This window comes from Elgaria multicarinata, chromosome 1 (assembly GCF_023053635.1).
Source record: "Elgaria multicarinata webbii isolate HBS135686 ecotype San Diego chromosome 1, rElgMul1.1.pri, whole genome shotgun sequence".
Taxonomy (NCBI): domain Eukaryota; kingdom Metazoa; phylum Chordata; class Lepidosauria; order Squamata; family Anguidae; genus Elgaria; species Elgaria multicarinata.
This window is the reverse complement of record NC_086171.1, coordinates 125,731,058-125,751,606: the sequence shown is the minus strand read 5'-3', so window position 1 is coordinate 125,751,606 and position 20,549 is coordinate 125,731,058. Positions and strand designations below refer to the sequence as shown.

General features: G+C 41.8%; 1 protein-coding gene across 1 annotated transcript in view; it reads right to left on the bottom strand.

Moving 5' to 3' along the window:
* PALMD (palmdelphin) overlaps nucleotides 1-20,549 on the bottom strand; it is a 78,691-nt gene that overhangs the window by 36,162 nt on the left and 21,980 nt on the right. Inside the window, exon 2 of the mRNA XM_063136259.1 lies at nucleotides 4,585-4,630. Within this exon, the coding sequence (XP_062992329.1) occupies nucleotides 4,585-4,629 (45 nt within the window). The 5' untranslated portion in view covers nucleotide 4,630. The remainder of the gene's footprint in view (nucleotides 1-4,584; nucleotides 4,631-20,549) is intronic.

Genomic DNA, 20,549 nt, shown 5'->3' with positions numbered 1-20,549 from the left:
GCAGGACAACTCCAGGCACTCTTGAATGAAACGGATTATCTAGATCCATTTCAATCGGGCTTCAGGCCTGGTTTTGGAACGGAAACTGCCTTGGTCGCCCTGTGGGATGACCTCTGTCGGGAGAGAGACAGGGGGAGTGCGACCCTGTTGGTTCTCCTGGACCTCTCAGCGGCCTTCGATACCATCGACCATGGTATCCTTCTGGATAGGTTGTCTGAGCTGGGAGTTGGAGGTACTGCGTTGCAGTGGTTCCGCTCCTACTTGGATGGCCGATTCCAGAAGGTGGTGCTGGGGGATTATTGCTCTGTGCCGTGGCACCTAAGCCATGGGGTTCCACAGGGCTCTATCTTATCCCCTATGCTGTTTAACATATACATGAAGCCGCTGGGGGAGGTTATCCGGAGATGTGGACTGAGGTGTCATCAATATGCGGATGATACCCAGCTCTACCTTTCCTTTTCATCAAACCCAGGTGAGGCAGTGGCTGTTCTGAACCAGTGTCTGGGCACGGTAATGGACTGGATGAGGGCTAATAAACTGAGACTCAATCCAGACAAGACGGAGGTACTGTTAGTGGGTGGTTCTTCTGTCCGGCGAGGTGATGTTTGCCCTGTCCTGGACGGGGTTGCACTCCCCCTAAAGGATCGGGTCCGTAGTTTGGGGGTGCTCTTGGATCCAGAACTGTCACTTGAGGCACAGGTGAACTCAGTGGCAAAGAGCACCTTTTATCAGCTCAGGCTGATATACCAGCTGCGCCCTTATCTGGACAGAGATAGCTTAGCTACAGTTATCCATGCTCTGATAACCTCTCGTTTGGATTACTGCAATGCGTTATACGTGGGGCTGCCTTTGAAAACGGTCCGGAAACTTCAACTGGTACAAAACAGGGCAGCAAGGTTATTAACAGGGACTGGCCGGCGAGATCACATTATGCCAGTCCTTTTACAACTTCACTGGCTGCCAGTCCAGGTCCGGGCCCAATTCAAAGTGCTGGTATTAACATTTAAAGCCCTAAACGGTTTGGGGCCAGGTTATCTGAAGGAACGCCTCCTCCCATATGTACCTACCCGGACCTTAAGATCATCTACAGGGGGCCTTCTCCATGAGCCCCTGCCAAAGGAAGTGAGGCAGGTGGCTACTAGGAGGAGGGCTTTCTCCGCTGTGGCACCCCGGTTGTGGAACGAGCTCCCCAGAGAGGTCCGCTTGGCGCCTACACTGTACTGCTTTCGTCGCCAGCTGAAGACCTTTTTATTCACTCAGTATTTTAACACTTAATTTTAACTTAAATTTAAATTTTACTGTTTTAACTCTGTATTTTAATCCTATATCAACTTTGCTGTGTGGTTTTATCCTGGTTGCGCTTTTTATACTGTATTTCGTAATTGTGTTTTAAACTGTTGGGTGTTTTACTGTGGTTTTAATTTTTGTGAACCGCCCAGAGAGCTTCGGCTATTGGGCGGTATAAAAATGTAATAAATAAATAAATAAATAAATAAGGTCTCTAGCTTCTGCTTTTCTAACTCACTGAACCAAACAACTTAGATCTTTGAGAAAAGAATGGTTGTTGTGGGTGGTCGTGTTCTTCAGAGAGTTCTATTTTTAAAGTTTGTTTACTAAGGATACACCACTGTAGCAGTCTGGGGTGGTTCAGTTAATCCAGATCTTATTGCCAGTTTCTGAACTTTGAACATTCCTTTCTTCCTAATGTCACTATATAAATGGCCTTGAAATAATCCAGTCATTAACTGTATAGGCCATCAAAATGAGTTTCTACGTTAAAAACAAACTCCCAAACAGAGCTCACTTTTTCTAGCTGAACATGCTTATAGATATACCTACAAACAGGGAGGTTTTCTTTTTCTGCTGTTGCTTGGTGAGCTCAGCTTCCTTTTGCCTTTACTCCTCAAAGGACACACATTTTCCCCCCGATTTCTAGAAAAAAGAAAATCTCCTACTAGCTCTCCAGCTTACACTTCCTAATATTTCTTTTATTAGGAATTCCCACCCAGGATATTTCTGTAAATCCACCTCTCTCTTCTCAAACTCCTTAAATACAACTCCTTAAAACAACACCCCATATTAAACAAGTCTAAATACATTACTGAAGTAAATATGCACTTTCTCCTCTGTTTGTTCCTGCCTCCATTTCCCTGACCCTCCTCTGTTGTCTCCCCATGCCAAAGTTTAGATTGCAAGCTTCATGGGGCAGGGACCTGTCCTCTGGTCCTCTAGTACAATGCATGTTGATGGTGCTATATAAATAACAATGGTATTATCTACAATTGTACTACTGCTAATAGATTCAAAACATGCTTCAGGAGGATGCAACTTTCCTCCTATACTTGCTACATGGGACATGGAAAGGCCCTCTGCATTTCTTCTGGGGCACTGTTTAGAAAAGGGCTATTGCAACCTTACAAATAAACCCACCAAAGTTAGTAGCTTCCAAACATTTTAACAGTTTGTCTGACCACACATACTTAAGTAGGATATTTGGGGCACAGTAATGGCCTGAAACGAGAAGAGGGGAGGCCCAGCTCTCTTCAATGGTTTTTTAAAGCCTTGTCTTCTAGACAGCTCCGAGCTTTACCAATCAAAGGACGTTGTGCAGGTATTCTGTCTTTTTATCCGTAATGGGCCTGTTCAGACGACACGCTAAGCCATGGTTAGGCCACTAACTCTTTGGCAGCAAATGGTTAGTGAGCGTGTTTAAACTGTGGTTATGAAGCCAACATGTTTAGGAATGGTTCACATGACACGCTAAGCCATAATGTTTAGTTCAAAATGTTTAACCACTGTGTCTTAGTGTGTCTTCTGAACAGGGTGTGTGTGTGTAAACAAAAGAGACAGAAGAAGTGATGCGAAAACACGGGAGGGTATCAAGTGGAAAGTGTTACTGTCTGGATCCACTCTTGCCCTTGCCTAAAATTCCATGAATGAGGCAGAATGCTAAAAGCCTCTTATGGGAGCCTCCCTGGAGCAGATGCTTCATTCATGATGGGCTACAAAGTATGTCTGTCTTTACAAGCCTGACTAGAGAGTCTGGTAGTGACATAGTCAGTTCCCCAATATGAAGTCTTATGGATGCAGGGCCGGCCCAGAAATTTTGCTGACTGAGGCAATGGACAAGATGTTTCTCTCCTTCCCACATTCCATGTACAGAAGCTCAACAGTTGGATCTTACTTCAACACTGATGTAAGGAGAGGGGGTTTCCAGCCTACCTGATGGCAGAGCTGTGTATGTTATAGGGCCTGCTCGCCATCCCCTAAATTAGCCTACTAGGGGATGGTGGGCAGGCCCCATAGCTCACACAGTTCTGTCCTTCAAAACCCCCAGCACCTGCTTTCTGAGGCGGTCGCCTCACTCTGCCTTATGGTAGTGCTGGCCCTGGATGGATGGAGAAAATAGAGGTTGAACTAAGGGCTTGGGAAGGGATTGAAATCAGTTGCTCCATAACTTTTAAAGTTTCCCCTACTTTCTGACTTGGCTGCATAAACCTAGGTTCCATTGGGAGCAATGGAAATGTATATAAATAACTATACTGGAAATAACTGGATTTTTTTTCTGAAGGTGTTTTGATTGGCTTTAGAAGCCTTCTCTTGGGTCATTATTATTATTGGATCATGATGCCAATGGCCACTCATAGCTCTGTTTTTAAAGAAGAGTCATGTCCCCACCCCCCAATGAACTAGTCTACTGGCCCGAACTTGTCATGACTTGAGAGCACGAGGACTATGTTCAGGCAGTAGAGACCTGAAGGTTGACACTTTTTCTTACACTGCTTTCCCCCCTGTATCTTCTTCCTCTGAAAAAAACACACTTTTGAGTAAGCTTCTTCCAAGTCCTTTTCATATAGTATTTTAATTTAACTTAATTTTATTAGTACATTTATATCCTGCCTTTTTTTTCTCTTGCAGGAAAACCAAGGTGGCATATCTGGTCCTCCTCCTCTCCATTTTATCTTCACAACAACCTTGTGAGGTAGGAGAGACCCGGTTAAGAGAGAAAATGACTGGTCCAAACTACCTAAATCAACACACTAACCACTACAACATACTGGCTCTCAATGAATGCAGTCTAGCCATAGTGTGAACTGATTTGAATTACGTCTTTCATGCTTTGAAAAGTAAACTTTGATGCTGACGTGAACTATCAGCCAGTACGCATTCAACTAAGCAGAAGATTTACTGCCCTGGTTGCTTCTTGTCAGGCGGTGGAATTATTTCATTCCAGCTCTTTCCTGGCTTTTTGACCCGGTGTCCTTCAAATGCATGCATGTGCCCGGAGCTTCTCGCTCCTAATGACAGCATCACGTACGCCTGATATAAAACATAGCACGACTCCTGAGTCTGCTACATTCGGTGCCCCGGACCTAACTGTCAAATCGTATGCACGCTGTAACTGCAATTCATACCCAGAATTATGCTGAATCTCCAAACTTTGTGTCTGCAAAGCCAAACCGAATAAGAAGAGAAACAAAGGATTTCAGTCAATACAGAACTATGTTTCTATTGCCTATTTTACCTCCAAGCTGCTTTTATGATGGTTTTCTAATATATATATATCTCGCGATAAACACTTACTGTGATGGCCTGGAATCGTTCCTTCAGCAGTTCAGCTTCTTCCATTCTAGAAATCAAACAAACACACAGGTTGTAAAGCTACAAAGAGATACCACATAGACGCCGGTAAGGAGGAGGAGGAGGGTTACAAGGCAGATGCTTCTGAAGGGTTATGATCTAATTCCACAGAGTACAGAGAATTCCCGACTTATGCGGAGCGTCTCCAAACAGATGAGCAAGTCTGCTCAGACAGACAAATGTAATGAGGGTGTGCTGGGGAGGCAGACGTCCAGAATACTGGCATGAGTTGACTGACAAGTTTGAACGGCAGAGCACAAGCCCTTTTCCTTCTGCAGCTGCCAATTCTTTGTTGTAATAATATGCACACTTTGCATGCCATACATTAACTATTAACTGCCCAAGCAATTTTCTCCTCCTACCCCCAACACAGAGAATACAAATCATAGCTATCCATATTATTTAATGTGCATCTACACCTCTTCTTCTTCTTCTTCTTCTTCTTCTTCTTCTTCTTCTTCTTCTTCATCATCATCATCATCATCAAATAACAGGTGAAATATAAAATGCTGACATGCTTAAATGTTCATTGAGAAGTCATAATAAGAATAGTCATTATTCCTATATTTATTTAAATCCAGTATATTCATATGCCTCTTTTCCACAGTAAACTGTGCAAATGATTCACAGTAAACGTTAACGAATCAAAAGACTACATTTGAAAGAACCCCCCACCCCAATTTGTTACAATACATATCAATTAAAAAATCTAAAATTATGTTTGTTGAACCGGAGGTTAATGTCAAAACTCAGGACATTTCCCACAGGGTGTCTTGTTAACCATGCAGTGTGGCTTGTTAACTAACCTGAACAACATAACAAACCATGTATTCTCAAGGTGGCTTGTTCAAGAAAAATGAGCCACACTGCATGGTTAACAAGCCACCCTGCTGAAAATAACCTGGGTTCAACAACACGCTAATCCAAATTTCAATAAAAAAAACCACAGTTCAACAACAAGACACACTCAGTCACTGAGTGTGGGTTAGTATCTTGCGTGAACCCAGGGTTCCTCTAGATTGCAAGCCTAACAATGCTCTGAGTTGAGGTTTTGAAATTTGGTGCAAAACTCAATGGCATTCATCTGACTTCTGCAAAGTACGACAATGGAACCTGTTACCTAGGGAGGTTGTGGGCTCTCCCACACTAGAGGCATTCAAGAGGCAGCTGAACAACCATCTGTCAGGAATGCTTTAAGGGGGGTTGGACTCAACGGCCTTATAGGCCCCTTCCAACTCTATTCTGTGTTTCTATGACCAGGGCCTTGAACCTCTTTCAGCCTGAGGGCTATATTCCATTTTGGAGAAACTCTTACATTCCGGTAGTGGGCAAAGCTAAAGGCAAAAGGGGCGGTCCCCAAATATCAGAATATTTTAGCATAAAGCTTTTACTTAGAGTGAGTAAGACTTAGGAGAGGTATTTCATCCTTTAGGAATGGAGAAAAAAACCCTGCCCAATAAATAGGAAGCCACCAAGTGATTGGTGATTGAGAAAAAAGGGGTGATGCCAGGGATGGGTATATGTGGGACTAGAACCAAACAATAATGTTCAGATCGATACTGATATAATATAGAGACTGTTGTCTTTTGTAAGCCACCCTGCAAGTTTTAGCATAAACTAAAGAGCACAGTATTTTTTTTAAAAAAAATCCAAAAGTAATAAATAAAGCATTAATTCAGAATTATTAAAAATCATTAAAATGCATAGAACATGAATGAGTCCCCCCACCTCCATTATAGTTGGTGTTCTATACTCTGAAGGCAAGAATGAACTTTTGTCTACATCTTTACAGTAAAGTTGAAAGTGGCTTTACACGGCTGATATACTTCACATGTTTCTTACTTTTCCAGTTAAAAGGTCAAGCATTCTAAAAATACACACAAAACTTGCAAAACAGGTAGAATGATGAAAAATAATATCTGCTAGTTGGGAAAAAATCACTCTTGACAATCCTCTTAAAAGTGGGATCTGAGTAGCTTAGTATTATGTTTGTTTGTGAATTGTTCCACACCTTCAACGTCATGTAAATGAACCTTTATTATCTCTATAAATATGTATGGACATGGAAATTGCCAGCATCCTCCTTTTGTTTCACAAAATGTGTAATTAATCTAGAGGCAGTGGTGCCTGAAAAAGAAAAGAAAAGAAAGAAGTATGCTGGTTTTGTGTACTTAAATTACAAACAGAAATCAACCCGAGAACATTTCCCCATCACTGCATTCCCATGCCAACAAAGAATTCACTGGTTGTTTATATTTTTGGGCCATTCGCTGTGGTTGTTAAAGGTACAGAATCTCTTCCCACAAAATGTGGCAGCCTAAACGATTCTACTAACAGCATTGCTCTTTGGAATGCAATATCATCTTCTCCTGTATATTCTGTGGACCCTAAGGTCAACTTTTGAGGCCCTTCTCCAAATGCCCACCAAATTAGGTTAGGCAAATGGCTGCTATAGAGGGCCTTTTTTGATTATACAATGTCCTCCCCAAAGAGAATCACCTGGGGCCTGCCTATATGGCAGTGGGTTGCCACTGGGGTAAGCAAAACCGCACGCTTTTGCTGCTTTGGAGTGGCAGTGGTTAATCCTGATGCAGCAGCAAAAGTGCGGGGTTTCCAGCAGCCAGGCCCACCCCCTGCCCTCTTCCTGGGCAGACGGCGACCAATCAGGAGTCATGATCCACCCAGCCACGCCTCCGCCACAACTCCATAGCAAAGATAGACAGCGGAGGCACTGTATTTGCCTTGCTCTGGAGAAAAAGGTTGGGGTAAGTCCCCGACTGTTTTTCTTCGCAGCTTTGCGGGAAAGCCCTGCGATGGCTGCAAGATGGCTGCTGCATCGTATAATTGACGCAGTGCCACCGCACGCCCACCCTGGGGCTTTCTGTGCTTATAGATAGCCCTCTGGTGCCTACATTGTCGTCTTTTCAGTCTTTTTATTCTCCTGGGCTTTTTAATCTTTTAAAAAATGTTTGTGCTTTTTAGATACTTGCACTGATGCTGTCCCCTGCTGTTGGTTTTAAGTCACTTTTATTCTGTGGCTGTTTGAACCTGTTTACATTTTACATTGTTTTATTATATTTACATATTTTATTGTTTTAATCATTATTTTGTGAACTGTCCAGAGAGCTCTGACCATGGGGTGGTAAAGAAATGCAGTAAATAGCAGAATCACTGAATATTGGAGAATAAAGTATAATGTAAATATTAATATGTATTCATGCTTTAGGATGCAGTCCTATGGTTTGTGTCCTGGATACTCATAAGCTCCTGAACTCCGAGATGAATATCCTATGAAAACGTGGAGATGCCTCGTGCCTCTCTCTCTGCATTTTACCTAGATGGGCGATTTCGCTGGTAGAATGGAGGCTTCAGGTAAGGGGAGGGAAGATGGTTGGATTGGCGAAGGCATAAGCCAGCTACTCCAGCCTCCTCTGGTCTCCTCCCTCAAGAACACCCCTTTTCCTTGTCTCCCTCTCTCCATGCGGAAAGGTAGCCGCTACGGTTCTCTCCCTGCTGGTTACAAGGGGGAAGGGAGCAAGGAGCGTGTTTTTCTGGCCACAAGGTCGGAGACATGCCTCTAAACTAAGGTGACCATATGAAAAGGAGGACGGGGCTCCTGTATCTTTAACAGTTGCATAGAAAAGTGAATTTCAGTAGGTGTCATTTGTATATATGGAGAGCCTGGTGAAATTTCCTCTTCATCACAACAGTTAAACATGCAGGAGCTATACTAGAGTGACCAGATTTAAAAGAGGGCAGGGCACCTGCAGTTTTAACTGTTGTGATGAAGACGGAATTTCACCAGGTTTCCAGTAAATACAAATGACCCCTGCTGGAATTTCCTTTTCAATACAACTGCTAAAGATACAGGAGCCCTGTCCTCCTTTTCATACGGCCATCTTATCTAAACTTGTATCTAGGAAACTGGAAAAATTCTATATCCCTCAGGTGCTCTCTAGGAGACATAGGATTGCTCCCTCCACCATTTAATTATGTTTTATTAATTATATTTCTCAGTATGATTTATGTATGAACAATTGTAATGAAATGTTTCATGTATTTTCTTGCTATTCTCTATATTTATATATTAATTTTAAAAAGAAGAAACAAATGCAGTAAATAAATAAATAAGAATGGTGAAATTGCATAGACTAATGACTACGAAGGCAAGATAAAGCTTGTCGGTTGTGTTGTAGCTACTTTAAATTTGTTTTGATTTTACATGTTTAATTTTAAAGAGCCGATTACAAGAAGAAATCAGGTTATAGCTCGTAGTATTTGTCAGTTGCTGAACAATATTCGATTGGTATTTCCATTTTAGAGAATATTCTTCCACTAACTTGGATTTTCCCCACAACCAATTTTGCTTACTTTCTAAGTTCAAGTCCTGTTGCAAAGTCACTCACAAAGAATTTCCTAATAATTGATCACACTTGTCTTCCCTGTAACTAGATGCCAAGGCTTTTGGCCTATCCATCAGTATGACCACACTGAACAGCTGGTATTTTATTTTCCAACAGAACTTTTTAAGTATTTGAAGATTCCTGCTTTATCCTCCCTCAGGCTTGCCAGACTCTGCCTACGCTAAATAAATGATCATCAGATCCAATCAGAGACTTTAAAAAATATATCCAACTGTCAAAAAAAATAACAACCAGAGGAATTAATATGGTTTGATCTTGCCTCTACAGTGGGGCAATAGGTGGACTAATTACTTTTAAGTTCTTCCAGTTGCTACACGTTCTTTATGAAGTTTCTGTTATGATTCCATAGTTGATTATGTAGCGGATGAATTGCATAGCCCTGCTAAATCTCAGTTGGGTCACTTGCTCGGTTCTCCTTTCAGATAATTACAACCTTTCAGTGAAAAGGTTAGGGCAGAACTAAGAAAGGAGGACAATAGCAACCCTCTGATTCTTTTAGTAACAGTGAGGATGCATAGCAAGGGAAGTTCTGCCCCTGAACAACATTTATGAATAAGGGGGATCTGGGTTATCTTCAGGTATCCATGATTCCACGACGTTCTCTTGAGGAAAAACAGACTTGACTCAAAGTTCCTTTTATAGCTTATAGTCTGGCTTTCATAACTGGCTTTGTCCTCTAGACCACATGATCACAACCTTTTCAGCTCTAATTGCCACATATGATGCTGGCTTGGGGGCACTCATGTACACATCCCGGTCATCCTGCTACAAATTGTTCTTCCCTCATTGCTAGCAGAAGAATCGGGTGCAAATCTTTCCCCTCCCCTCATCCCCAATCCTCTCCACTCAACTCCTCATTATGCTGAAGCGAGTACATGCAGCCCATGAAAGAAGGATGGGGCTGTACAAACTAGCCCTGACCTAGGTTGAGCCCCAACTTCCCTATATTGAACAGGGAGATGTGCAGCAGGCTCATATTTGCTTGAATATGTGTAGAACCCTTTGCATGATCAGAAGCCCCGATAAAGCTGCATTCTCAGTTGCATGGAGACTTCTCTGCCTGTTCAAGTGGAAGAGAGTAGAAGCCTGCTGCAGACCTCGCTGCTCAACATCGGGAGGCTGGGGACATTGGGGGCTGGGCTGGCCCCATCCCCTTACATGTGTTGCTTGTACCCTCTTCGGCATAATGTTTGAATAAGGCTTCTATGTCACAGAACATTCAGAATAAATGATCACTATGTGAAACAGACAAAGTATAAGTCATGATGTAGTGAATTTACCATATGAACACCTAAGTGGGAAATGAGACCTATATGTACTATGGCAAAATGTTCCATACTCCTGTTAAATCTGTGCATTGTGTCTGCGCTGAGTATCTTTATGAAGGGTTCACTGTACTAAGACTCCATTATTTCTCTACTATGAGAAAAGGAAAAGTCATGTGCAGCTTACTATGGCATTAAGACCACTTATTTTAAAGCTGTAACAACAAAAAGATTTGTAGCACTGTAAAGACTAACAGATATATTCTGATATAAGCTTCTGTGGACTATAACCCACTTTATCAGATGCATGGAATATTATGAAGAATTCAGGTTTCTATTCAGTGTTATTTATTTATTTATTTATTTAGCACTATCAGTGTACATGGTGATGTACAGAGTAAAACAATAAAATAGTAAAACCCTGCCGCTTAGGCTTACATTGTAATAGAATCATAATAAAACAATAAGAAGGGGAAGAGAATGCACCAAACAGGCACAGGGTAGAGTAAAACTAACAGTATAAAAGTCAGATCAAAATCAAGTTTTAAAAGCTTTAGAAAAAAGAAAAGTTTTTAGCTGAGCTTTAAAAGCTGCGATTGAACTTGTAGTTCTCAAATGTTCTGGAAGAGCATTCCAGGCATAAGGGGCAGCAGAAGAAAATGGACGAAGCCGAGCAAGGGAAGTAGAGACCCTTGGGCAGGCGAGAAACATGGCATCAGAGGAGCGAAGAGCACGAGCGGGGCAATAGTGTGAGATGAGAGAGGAAAGATAGGAAGGAGCTAGACTGTGAAAAGCTTTGTAGGTCAACAGGAGAAGTTTATATTGGACTCTGAGGTGAACTGGAAGCCAATGAAGAGATTTCAGAAGTGGCATAACATGGTCAGAGCGGCGAGTCAAGAAGATGATCTTAGCAGCAGAGTGGTGAACAGAAACCAATGAACTGATGTGAGAAGAAGGAAGGCCAGTCTCGGTTGTAACACTAGTCCAGCCAAGAAATAACCAATGCATGAACAAGAGTCTTGGTAGAAGAGACAGACAAAAATGATCGAATCCTGGCAATATTATACAGGAAAAAACGACAGGATTTAGCTACTGCCTCAATATGAGGAATAAAGGAGAGCGCGGAGTCAAATATAAAGCCAAGACTACGAGCTTCCTTGACTGGAGTAAGTGTAACATCATTGTCAGTAAGAGAGAATGAGAGATGGGGAGAAGGTTTAGGAGGAAAAATGTAATGATGGTGATGATGTAGTGGTGGGGGCGATGGTGAAAGAATTATAAACAGGTGAGAAGGAAATTAAATGCAAAAAGTGACAAAGACAGTGGTCACTCACAGTACAATGGTTGCTGATAATGCAAATACCCTGGCCCTAGGTAAGCCAATTAACACATATAGTGTGATAAAAAATCCTTTATCCTGATTCAAGCCCCTGGTGATAGAATTAAACTGGTTGATTGATTCTAACACAGCAGTCTGCCCAGATTGGTCTACCTAGGATTGCAGACTAATGTCACTGTTTCCCAAGGGACCCTTGTTGCAAATATGCCTTACATATATATTTCATCTAAATATCTTCCCTTCAATCAATAGGTTATTTTATCTCATTTACATTAATCCTCCTCCTCTGAACAGGCTTTGTATGGCAAAAGGAGAAATGGGTCAGCTGTCATTTTGTCTGCCCCTAAGCCCACTTTGCCTATGATGGTGCCATAAAGAAGATATCACATTCTAGTAGCTCAGAAACTTCAACAGCCACCGCCTGTTCAGAATTCCTGGAAGGGGGTTTGTGAGATTTGACAATTAAAATAGTTTCTGACTACTTTGACCAAGGCTGTTGTCCACAAAAGTAAAATGTTCAGCTTAGAACTGTTTTCGGTGGCAGATGTGAGCAAATGTTTCTCTTTGAGCCAGTGGATGTTGACTTATGAATGTAACGTTTGTAGTTGTTTGATCTGGCATGCTGATTGCTTTCTTTTTAGGTTCCCCCCTCCCCATCTTTCATATATTCAGATCTATTTTGTAATGGATTTTACTGTAGGAGTCTGCTTTCTCAGTGCATTACCAGAGCAAATATTGGAAAGTGGGTGTGGATTTTGAGGACTCCGTAATCTTAATTTTTTAAACAATAATCATGAGTTTTTCATGGCAACAATAGCAGCTGGATATGAATATGTATATTGTAGCTCTTAGAGTTTTGTTCGGTAAGGCAATTTTAAATAGCTGCTTGGAGTAATCCTAGTGCAGAAGAATTACATGAGCTGTCGCTTCACCCACATCTTTTGACATCTTTTAAAACTGCTCAAAATTTGGAGAGCTGTGGGCCACACTTTCTTTCCTGAATTAAAATGGGAGGCACATTTCACTTGTACACTCCAACAAGTTGACTTTCAGAGTGAGAAAAAAGTAAGACATTTCCCGCCCACAGACGAGCCCAGGCTCTGCGTTTCTCCATGACCTACAGTTCTGAGCATGCCTCCTGCCTGGGAGGGAGGAAAAAAAGTCCAAAGCAGTGACTCATATGTAACACGCAGCCCCCTCTGAAGACTGAAAATTCTCCTTCTTCTCCTTCCCCCTCCAAGCTGAGGCTGGTTGAAAAGATGCATGGCCAGAGCGATGAATCTTGTAGAGATGGAGCAGGCAGCCTCCTCTGTTGGTGGGTGCTTTGGTCTCTAATTATCTTATTTTCTCTTTTTCTCGCAGCATACTTAGTTGGTAATTACTTTTTAAAAATATACGTATCCTTGTTTGTAGTGTTAAATATTAGGGTGAACTGTGTTAATTCCTTTGTTCTGGATGCCTCTGCCAGTCCTTTCCACTGTCTCAGAAATCACAAATATGTGACATTATATCATATCCATGTCATGTAGAATGTAGACTTTTCCATGCTGGCATCACCACGTGTAAGTTTGCATTCTTTTGTTTTTGTGTTGGAAATGGTCCCTCCTGCCTCCATCAGTTTTGCTAGGTCTTGCCCTCTAGTAGCTCTGTTGAGAACAATGGGCAGAATTCAACTGAAGTCCTACTTATAGTTAAGGAAGTTAAGGCACAGTCCTATGCATGTTTAGACAGAAAAAAGGCCTACAGCTGCTAAGATGTTGGGAGTTGTAGGCCTTCTGTTCTATCTAAACATGCATAGGATTGCACCCTTAACTCCTTTGTATTTGGAGTCAAGAAAGTGGGTTCCAAAGAAGGATTTAATTGATAGGCCACTTACTAAAAGTAGTATTTAAAACCATGGGCACTATCCTATTAGACGGCACTGCTGATGTAAATTACATCAGAGAAACCCGTTGCACCAGCAAACGCTGTCGGTGTTGTGCTAGAACTGGATTATGCTAGTGTGATGTAATTTATGTCAGAACTAGTGTTAGACAGGATACTGCCTCACTAATTTAAGCTGCTAGTTTACCTACATAAAAGCAGTTAGTTCAGTTGAACTTACACTAGAGCCAGTGTGATCTAATGGTTAGTGTGGCACTGGGCAGACCCAAACCTTTACTAAGCCAAAGAGCTCTATGGGTGTGACCCTGGGCTAGTCACCATCTCTAAGCCTAGCGTACTGTTGTGATGATAAACTGCGGAGTAGAGCGCCCTCTGTACTGCCTTGAGCTTCTTGGAGAAAAGTCAGGATATAAATGTAAAAAAATAATAAACAGTGGACCACCTTTGATCTATACACATGCAAATTAGGCTACGTGCAATGGATTGGGGAAACAAAGGTGGTTCACTAGTCGAAATATATATCTTGACTACATCAGTCTAACTAGCCAGAGGGCCTAATCAGGACAGCCTGGCCTTTGGCTGGGCAGATTAATAGAAGGTTTTCAAATGAGACTGCAGTGTCTACATGCAACTGCCCAGACACTAGTTTGCTCCATCGATTTGGATGGGATATGATTATGCTGTGATCATAGTTGCAGCCAGTTTGAGGGTCACTGTGAAAAGCCACCCTTGCGCTTGTGCTGATCCTACAGTTGCTACCATCATCTGGGTGTACTGTAAAGATCTCATGCACTGCATGAGCCCATTGGTTCACCAAAGCAACATGGTTCAGGTGTTCATTCATCACTTGGGTCCGTCAGGGAAATCAGGCTTTGAACCATCAGAACTGAAATTTGAACTAGATGCCAGAACACGTCTTTCTGCAACAGAAGAGACTTTGCTGTTGATACAACACTTTCCTAATACGAGCACTTACAAGAATAAACCAGTCCTTCTCTGTGGAATAAGAACATTCCCTTTGCTAAAAGAAAAGCAATTTGACTAAACTTCAGTTGCTGGCTTCTCACTGGAGCATTCCCTTAGGAAGTGCCCGTTTTACTTGCCTGACTGTAGTGAGTTAATACCTAAGAAGCTTACAGTGGTGGGATTTTTGACATACACATTCTGATAAAATGAAACCTTTAATAACTCCACACTTCGTTTCAAGAGATGAAATTATCCAATGTACTTGTGTATACTTGAGACAATGCAGCATTTTTATTGAGCAATAGAAATCATCCATGCACCTTAACTTTCACTGCAGCATGCCTGACTTTCTGCCTATAACTTGACTTTATTATATCTCAGCTATTCAACCAAAACCTAAATTTAACTGAAAGTTTGGATGTAAGCTGATTTCACCCCATTGATTCCAATAAGGTTTCATAAATCTCTATGTTTGAGTTAAAGTGGGTTGTGTAGTTGGGCAGCTGCCTCTGGAAATGAATAGAGTGTGCAGGATTCCTGAGAAATGGGTCTACTTGTAACCAAACTCTTTTACATGCCTCAAACCTTCCCATACGTCTGGCCCCATCAGGAACCTTCACAAGCATATCAAAATTTTGCTTTGGGTGAAATTCGGTAGCAACGCTGTGGAAATGAGGGCTTCGCATTGCCAGCAGGTGAGAGAGGAGGAGGATGGAGCCACCTAAGGGAAGAACAAACAGAGCAGCGTTTTGGAGGGTCCTTGGGCAAGACATCTGCAGTAGACCCCCTTCCTCAATGAGTCTACCTTCTCACCACCATTGTCACCAGTGGTTATTGCTCCTCATCTTGTTTCTTATCATTCCTACATCTTGTTTACTTAATAGGCTGAGAGCCAGTGAGCTAGAAGGCAATGCCATCCTTCTGTTTTGGTGAACAAGAGTGACAGGCAGTTGGACAAGAAGGTTGCAATGGTGAAGCTCTGGGAGCAACTCCAGGAAGCTCTTCTTAGTGGTACCCTCTGGGGAGTGGACGCTCAGCAGGGGCCTAACCATGCCTACCTTTGACAGCAGCCCTGGAAAGAAGATAACGTGCAGCTGGAAGCTACTGAAAATCGCAGAAAGAACCGTTGCTTCTGTAAGGACTGGCACACTGGCAGGTCACACGATCATGCAGTAAGGCTGAGGGGAGGGGGCCAGGCTGACAGGGCACAGGGAGACTACATGGGCCTGATTGGAAGGCTCCACTGATCTGATACAGCTTGGGGGTGGGTGGGTTGTTCCCCACCCGTAGTGAGAGAATGGAGTTCCATCAAAGACTGGCAGTTGGTTGCTGACCACTACTGAGTGAAAGTTTAAGAGTCTGATGAGAGTGTTTGTGTCCTGTAGAGTATAGTCCTCTAGAAGACCATCCTCTATTAGAAGACATCCTCTATTTGAAGGACTGTCCAAACCAGGTCTGTTTTAAAGCTAAAGAAACGTTAGAAGGAAGCCTTAGGGCTTATAAGGTGGCCAGGCGTTCGTTCATTCGTTCTCTCTCTCTCTCTCTTTTACAGAATATAGTCCTCATTTGGAACAGCTACTAGAGGACTGTCTGTTGTTTGAAGGTGTCCTCTTTGAAGGGCTGTGCCCATTCCACCTCTGCTTTAAAGATAACGAACCCTAAGAAGGGTGAGCCAGCAGGGGCCCTGAAGTTACCCATAACAGTTAGCACCTGGACAGCAGACACACAGGACACCTGGACACAGTCGTCTCCACTATGAAATTGCATTTCTAATTAAATTATAATAATTTATACATTTGCATTTGTCCATATACACTAGCATATGCAGATTTTAATGCAAAACCAGTGTCCTCTTTTGTCCCCCCCTTTTTTTTTCAACAACAACAAAAAAGAACATAATACATAAACATAAAATTGCCTTAATATCATATATTCAAACTTAAGCTATTAAACATATTCATACTCAACATAACAGTGCTCCCCCCACTTCGGGATCTCATTCCTGTTTCCAAAAACTCATAGTTTCTTCTGTTGGTGGTTTCCCGCTTCCCTTAGAAAACACAAACTCTAGGAACTTTTTCCATATTCCCTCAAAATCATTCGTTTTTACTATACCTCTTTTCATTTTAATATTACATGTCAATTTATCATTTATAGCAATATCCCACACTTCTTTATACCATTCTTCAATACAATAATCTCCTTGAATCTTCCAGTTCCTAGCTACGATTAACCTTGCAGCCGTCAGCAGATTCGTTATCAGTTCCTTAGTTTCTTTACTGCATTTAAGATCTTGCAGTGAGAGTAATGCAATCCTTGGTGTGTCCTCTATTTTAAATCCCACAATCTGCTCAATCTCAAAGGGCACCATCTTCCACAACTTTTGCACATATTTACAATCCCACCACATATGTAAAAATAATAATAATAATAATAAAATACGTTCCTTTTTCACCACAACCCCTCCAACAATCTGCTGAATGCTGATTATTAATCTTATTTAATCTAACTGGAGTTAAATACCACCTCCATACAAGTTTATAATAATTCTCCTTTATTCTTACTGACATATTTCTCAACACTCTCTGTCTCCATAGTCCTTCCCAACTCTGCTGTCCTATCTGTATCTTCAAATCAGTCTCCCAAACCACTTTACCTACACTATCCAACAATCCTTTCTCAACTAATATAATATATAATTGACTCATTAGCCCTTTTGTCCCTATATTTTGTCCCTTATCGATTTCTTTTTTCCCCAATTAGTTTCTCAAACTTCGTCATCTCTCCACACTCTCCATTTTCTCTTACCCAATTTTTAGTCCATTGTTCCAATTGACCATAATTTAACCACGTTAATTTTATATCTTTTAAAACCTCCTCCAACCTCTCTCTTGTATTCATCCCTCTTAGCCATTCTCTTAATTTCATTTTATTTTTCTCTATTAAAACTTTACTTAACCTATTCTTTAGATCTTCAGGAAAATTCTTTAACATTATCACCGGTGTTAAGGAGGAGCTGCTTGAAAGCAGTTCCTTTTTATATTTATTCCAAAGTTCCCAATGGAACTTCAAAAACTGATTGTCTAAATCATTAACCCATTTTCCTTTCCCTCTTTCCTTAAAGAATACATTCTGCAATTTTAATTCTATATTACTTGCTGTTTTTTCCTCCATCCAATCTAAATCACCTACCCCTAAAATTGCTTCAACAATATGTCTTAACCTGTTTGCTACATAATAAGACTTAAGGTTTGGGAGTCCCAATCCTCCCTTTCTTTGGCTTAAATACCATTTACTTTTATTCCCCTTTTTTGGCAATGCATAAGTGACCATCCTGGTGGAGTTTAGAAGCGTTATATATGCAGTATTAACTGTCATATGATTGCAGGTGTGGGTATGGGAAATGAATTAGATAATTACAGTCTGGAATTTGGGAAAATAGAGTAGCAGGCTTCCCATCCCTGTCTCATTATATTTGTACAGTAATTGAGCTACTGATGCTAGATCACTAGTAGTACTAAGGGGGAATGACCCATGTTGCTTCATAGAATCATAGAATAGTAGAGTTGGAAGGGGCCTACAAGGCCATCGAGTCCAACCCCCTGCTCATTGCAGGAATCAATCTACATTAAAGCATACCTGGCTGTCCAGCTGCCTCTTGAAGGCCTCTAGTGTGGGAGAGCCCACAACCCCCCTAGGTAACTGGTTCCATTGTCCTACTGCTTTAACAGTCAGGAAGTTTTTCCTGATGTCTAGCCGGAATCTGGCTTCCTGTAACTTGAGCCCATTATTCCATGTCTTGCACTCTGGGAGGATCAAGAAGAGATCTTGGCCCTCACAATGGTTAGTTCTTGTTCACCTTACCCTCGTGCACTACAATGTGCTGTTTCTATGCTCCTACAACTTCCATGATGTCTTACTGTGGCAGGGTATTGGAAGAGAATAAGTTGGTGACCGGTCTGCTGGATGTAGGGCTGTCTGGTTTTCTGGAGCAATCGCTAGTAGGGTTGCCAACTGGCCCCCCAAAGAAACAAATGAGCAAAGTTCATGTGTGTTTCACAATAGCTTTAGTATGTAAGAAACAGCAGTGAGGCTTTTAGTGAGGTAAACAGTGATCACCTGCTAGGCCTGCAAGTCTAAATGTGTGGTTAAAAGAAAGGGTGAGAAGCCAATAAAAAGGAAAGTTGGCAACCTTACTTAGCAATTGCAATCCAGCATAGCAACATTATCTCTGAATTATAAGAGCTTTATGTGGTTAGAGGAGCAAACACAAGGCAAGGAGAAAACAAGCTCTGAAACAAGCAACAAAGCTTAAAATATAAGCACCTGCTTATTGTAAAATTCCAAGCCCAGATTTGCTTACAATAAGTGGACCTAGCAGCCTTGGAGCTGAATTAAGCCAGGTGCCCATTTGGCTGAGCAAAGCTGATGGGTGTGCAATGAAATAGGTGCAAACCTGTGCAAAAAACTGAAATGAAATGGGATTGAAGCAATCTAAGTGTGCACAGGATTGCAGGTTCTTGGGATCAATATCTAGCCTTTCCCATCCTGGTGGCCTCCAGATGTTCTGGACTTCAATTCCTATCAGTCTGAGTCAAGATGGCCAATGATTGGGTATGCTAGCAGTTGCAGTCCAACACATCTGGAGGTCACCAGATTGGGGAAGTCTGGATTAGTCTAACCACAAGGACCCCAGAAGTGTTTTTAAAGCATTTTTTTTGGGGGGGGGGAGGTAGGGGGTCAAGGTAGTGCAATATTAAGTTACAAATTAAATTACAAAGGGATCCTGTGTGCTGAAAGACACAGTTCCTGAAAAATATGGAGTAGTAGAAGAACCAGAAGTTCAAGTTCAGGGCCCAGCCTCTTCGCTCTCAGCCTTGACTTTCTCCTCTGTCTTTCCCCATGCAATGGTTCAGCATAGCTCTTGCCTCCACAATAAAGCTCTGCTCCCAAGACCTAATAGCTCAGAATATGGTGCAGTCATTTGCTAGATCCTAGAAAATGGGCTGCAGCAACTTCTTCAAGTCATACTTGTAAGCTAAGAAATGCTGCCATTAAGGACTATTTAAACACAATTAGCCAGCCCTACCATTAGGCAGAGTGAGCCAGTTGCTTCAGGCAGCTGATGCTGGGAGAAGGCAAGAAGATGTTGGAGGAGAGAGATGTGGGCCAGGCGGCGGGCTCTGTGCTTCCTAAGCTAGCCTGCTCCCCTCAGGTGAAGTGGAAGATGCTGTGTCATCACCACTGTTGAAGAAAGCTCCAACTACTAGACAAGTTGGCTTTTGTAAATGGAACGGAAGGGGCCACCATTTTGATCTTCACCTCAGGAGCAATATCTCTTGGGCTGGCTAACCATTAATAATAATAATAATAAATTATTTCTTACCCGCCTCTCCATTTTGATTGAGGCTGGGAACAACAGTAAATATAAAATACATAAAATACTGATTAAAAATGTATACATTGTTAAAACATCCTAAAAAACATCCTAAAAGCATCCTAACATTCCACTGGATAGGCCTGCCAGAAGATAACAGACTTTATAGCTTTCTTAAATGCTAAAAAAATAAATGGGGAGTATGAGAAAAATTAAGATAGACCAAGCTTAGGGCTGATTATAAGAATGGGTGTGTTTCTTATGACCAGTCTCTGCCAAAGCAGGGTATATCTTAATAGGGTCTCTCTTAAACCTATCACTTTATATTGCCTATGGATGAATCTGATAGGTTCTTTTTGGTGGGGTGGGTAGGTGCAGTTTGCCTCAGTGCCAAGGAAATGGGTTTTCCTTTCACTAAATGATTTAGCTCACTCTTCCTAGCAGAACATCTCTCTTAACATTGTCCTTCGGCCGTTTGCTGCGATAATCTTATCCAAGCGAGTGACACATGTTGTTTGTTTTTCTTCTTCGCACAAGAAGTTCCACACCCTGTACCAGTGGAAGAAAGCTTTCCATAACTGTGTTCCTCTAGGTGGAACACCCTTCCTATTTCTATTCATAACCACCCTGTTAAATCTTTTAAGACGGAAAAA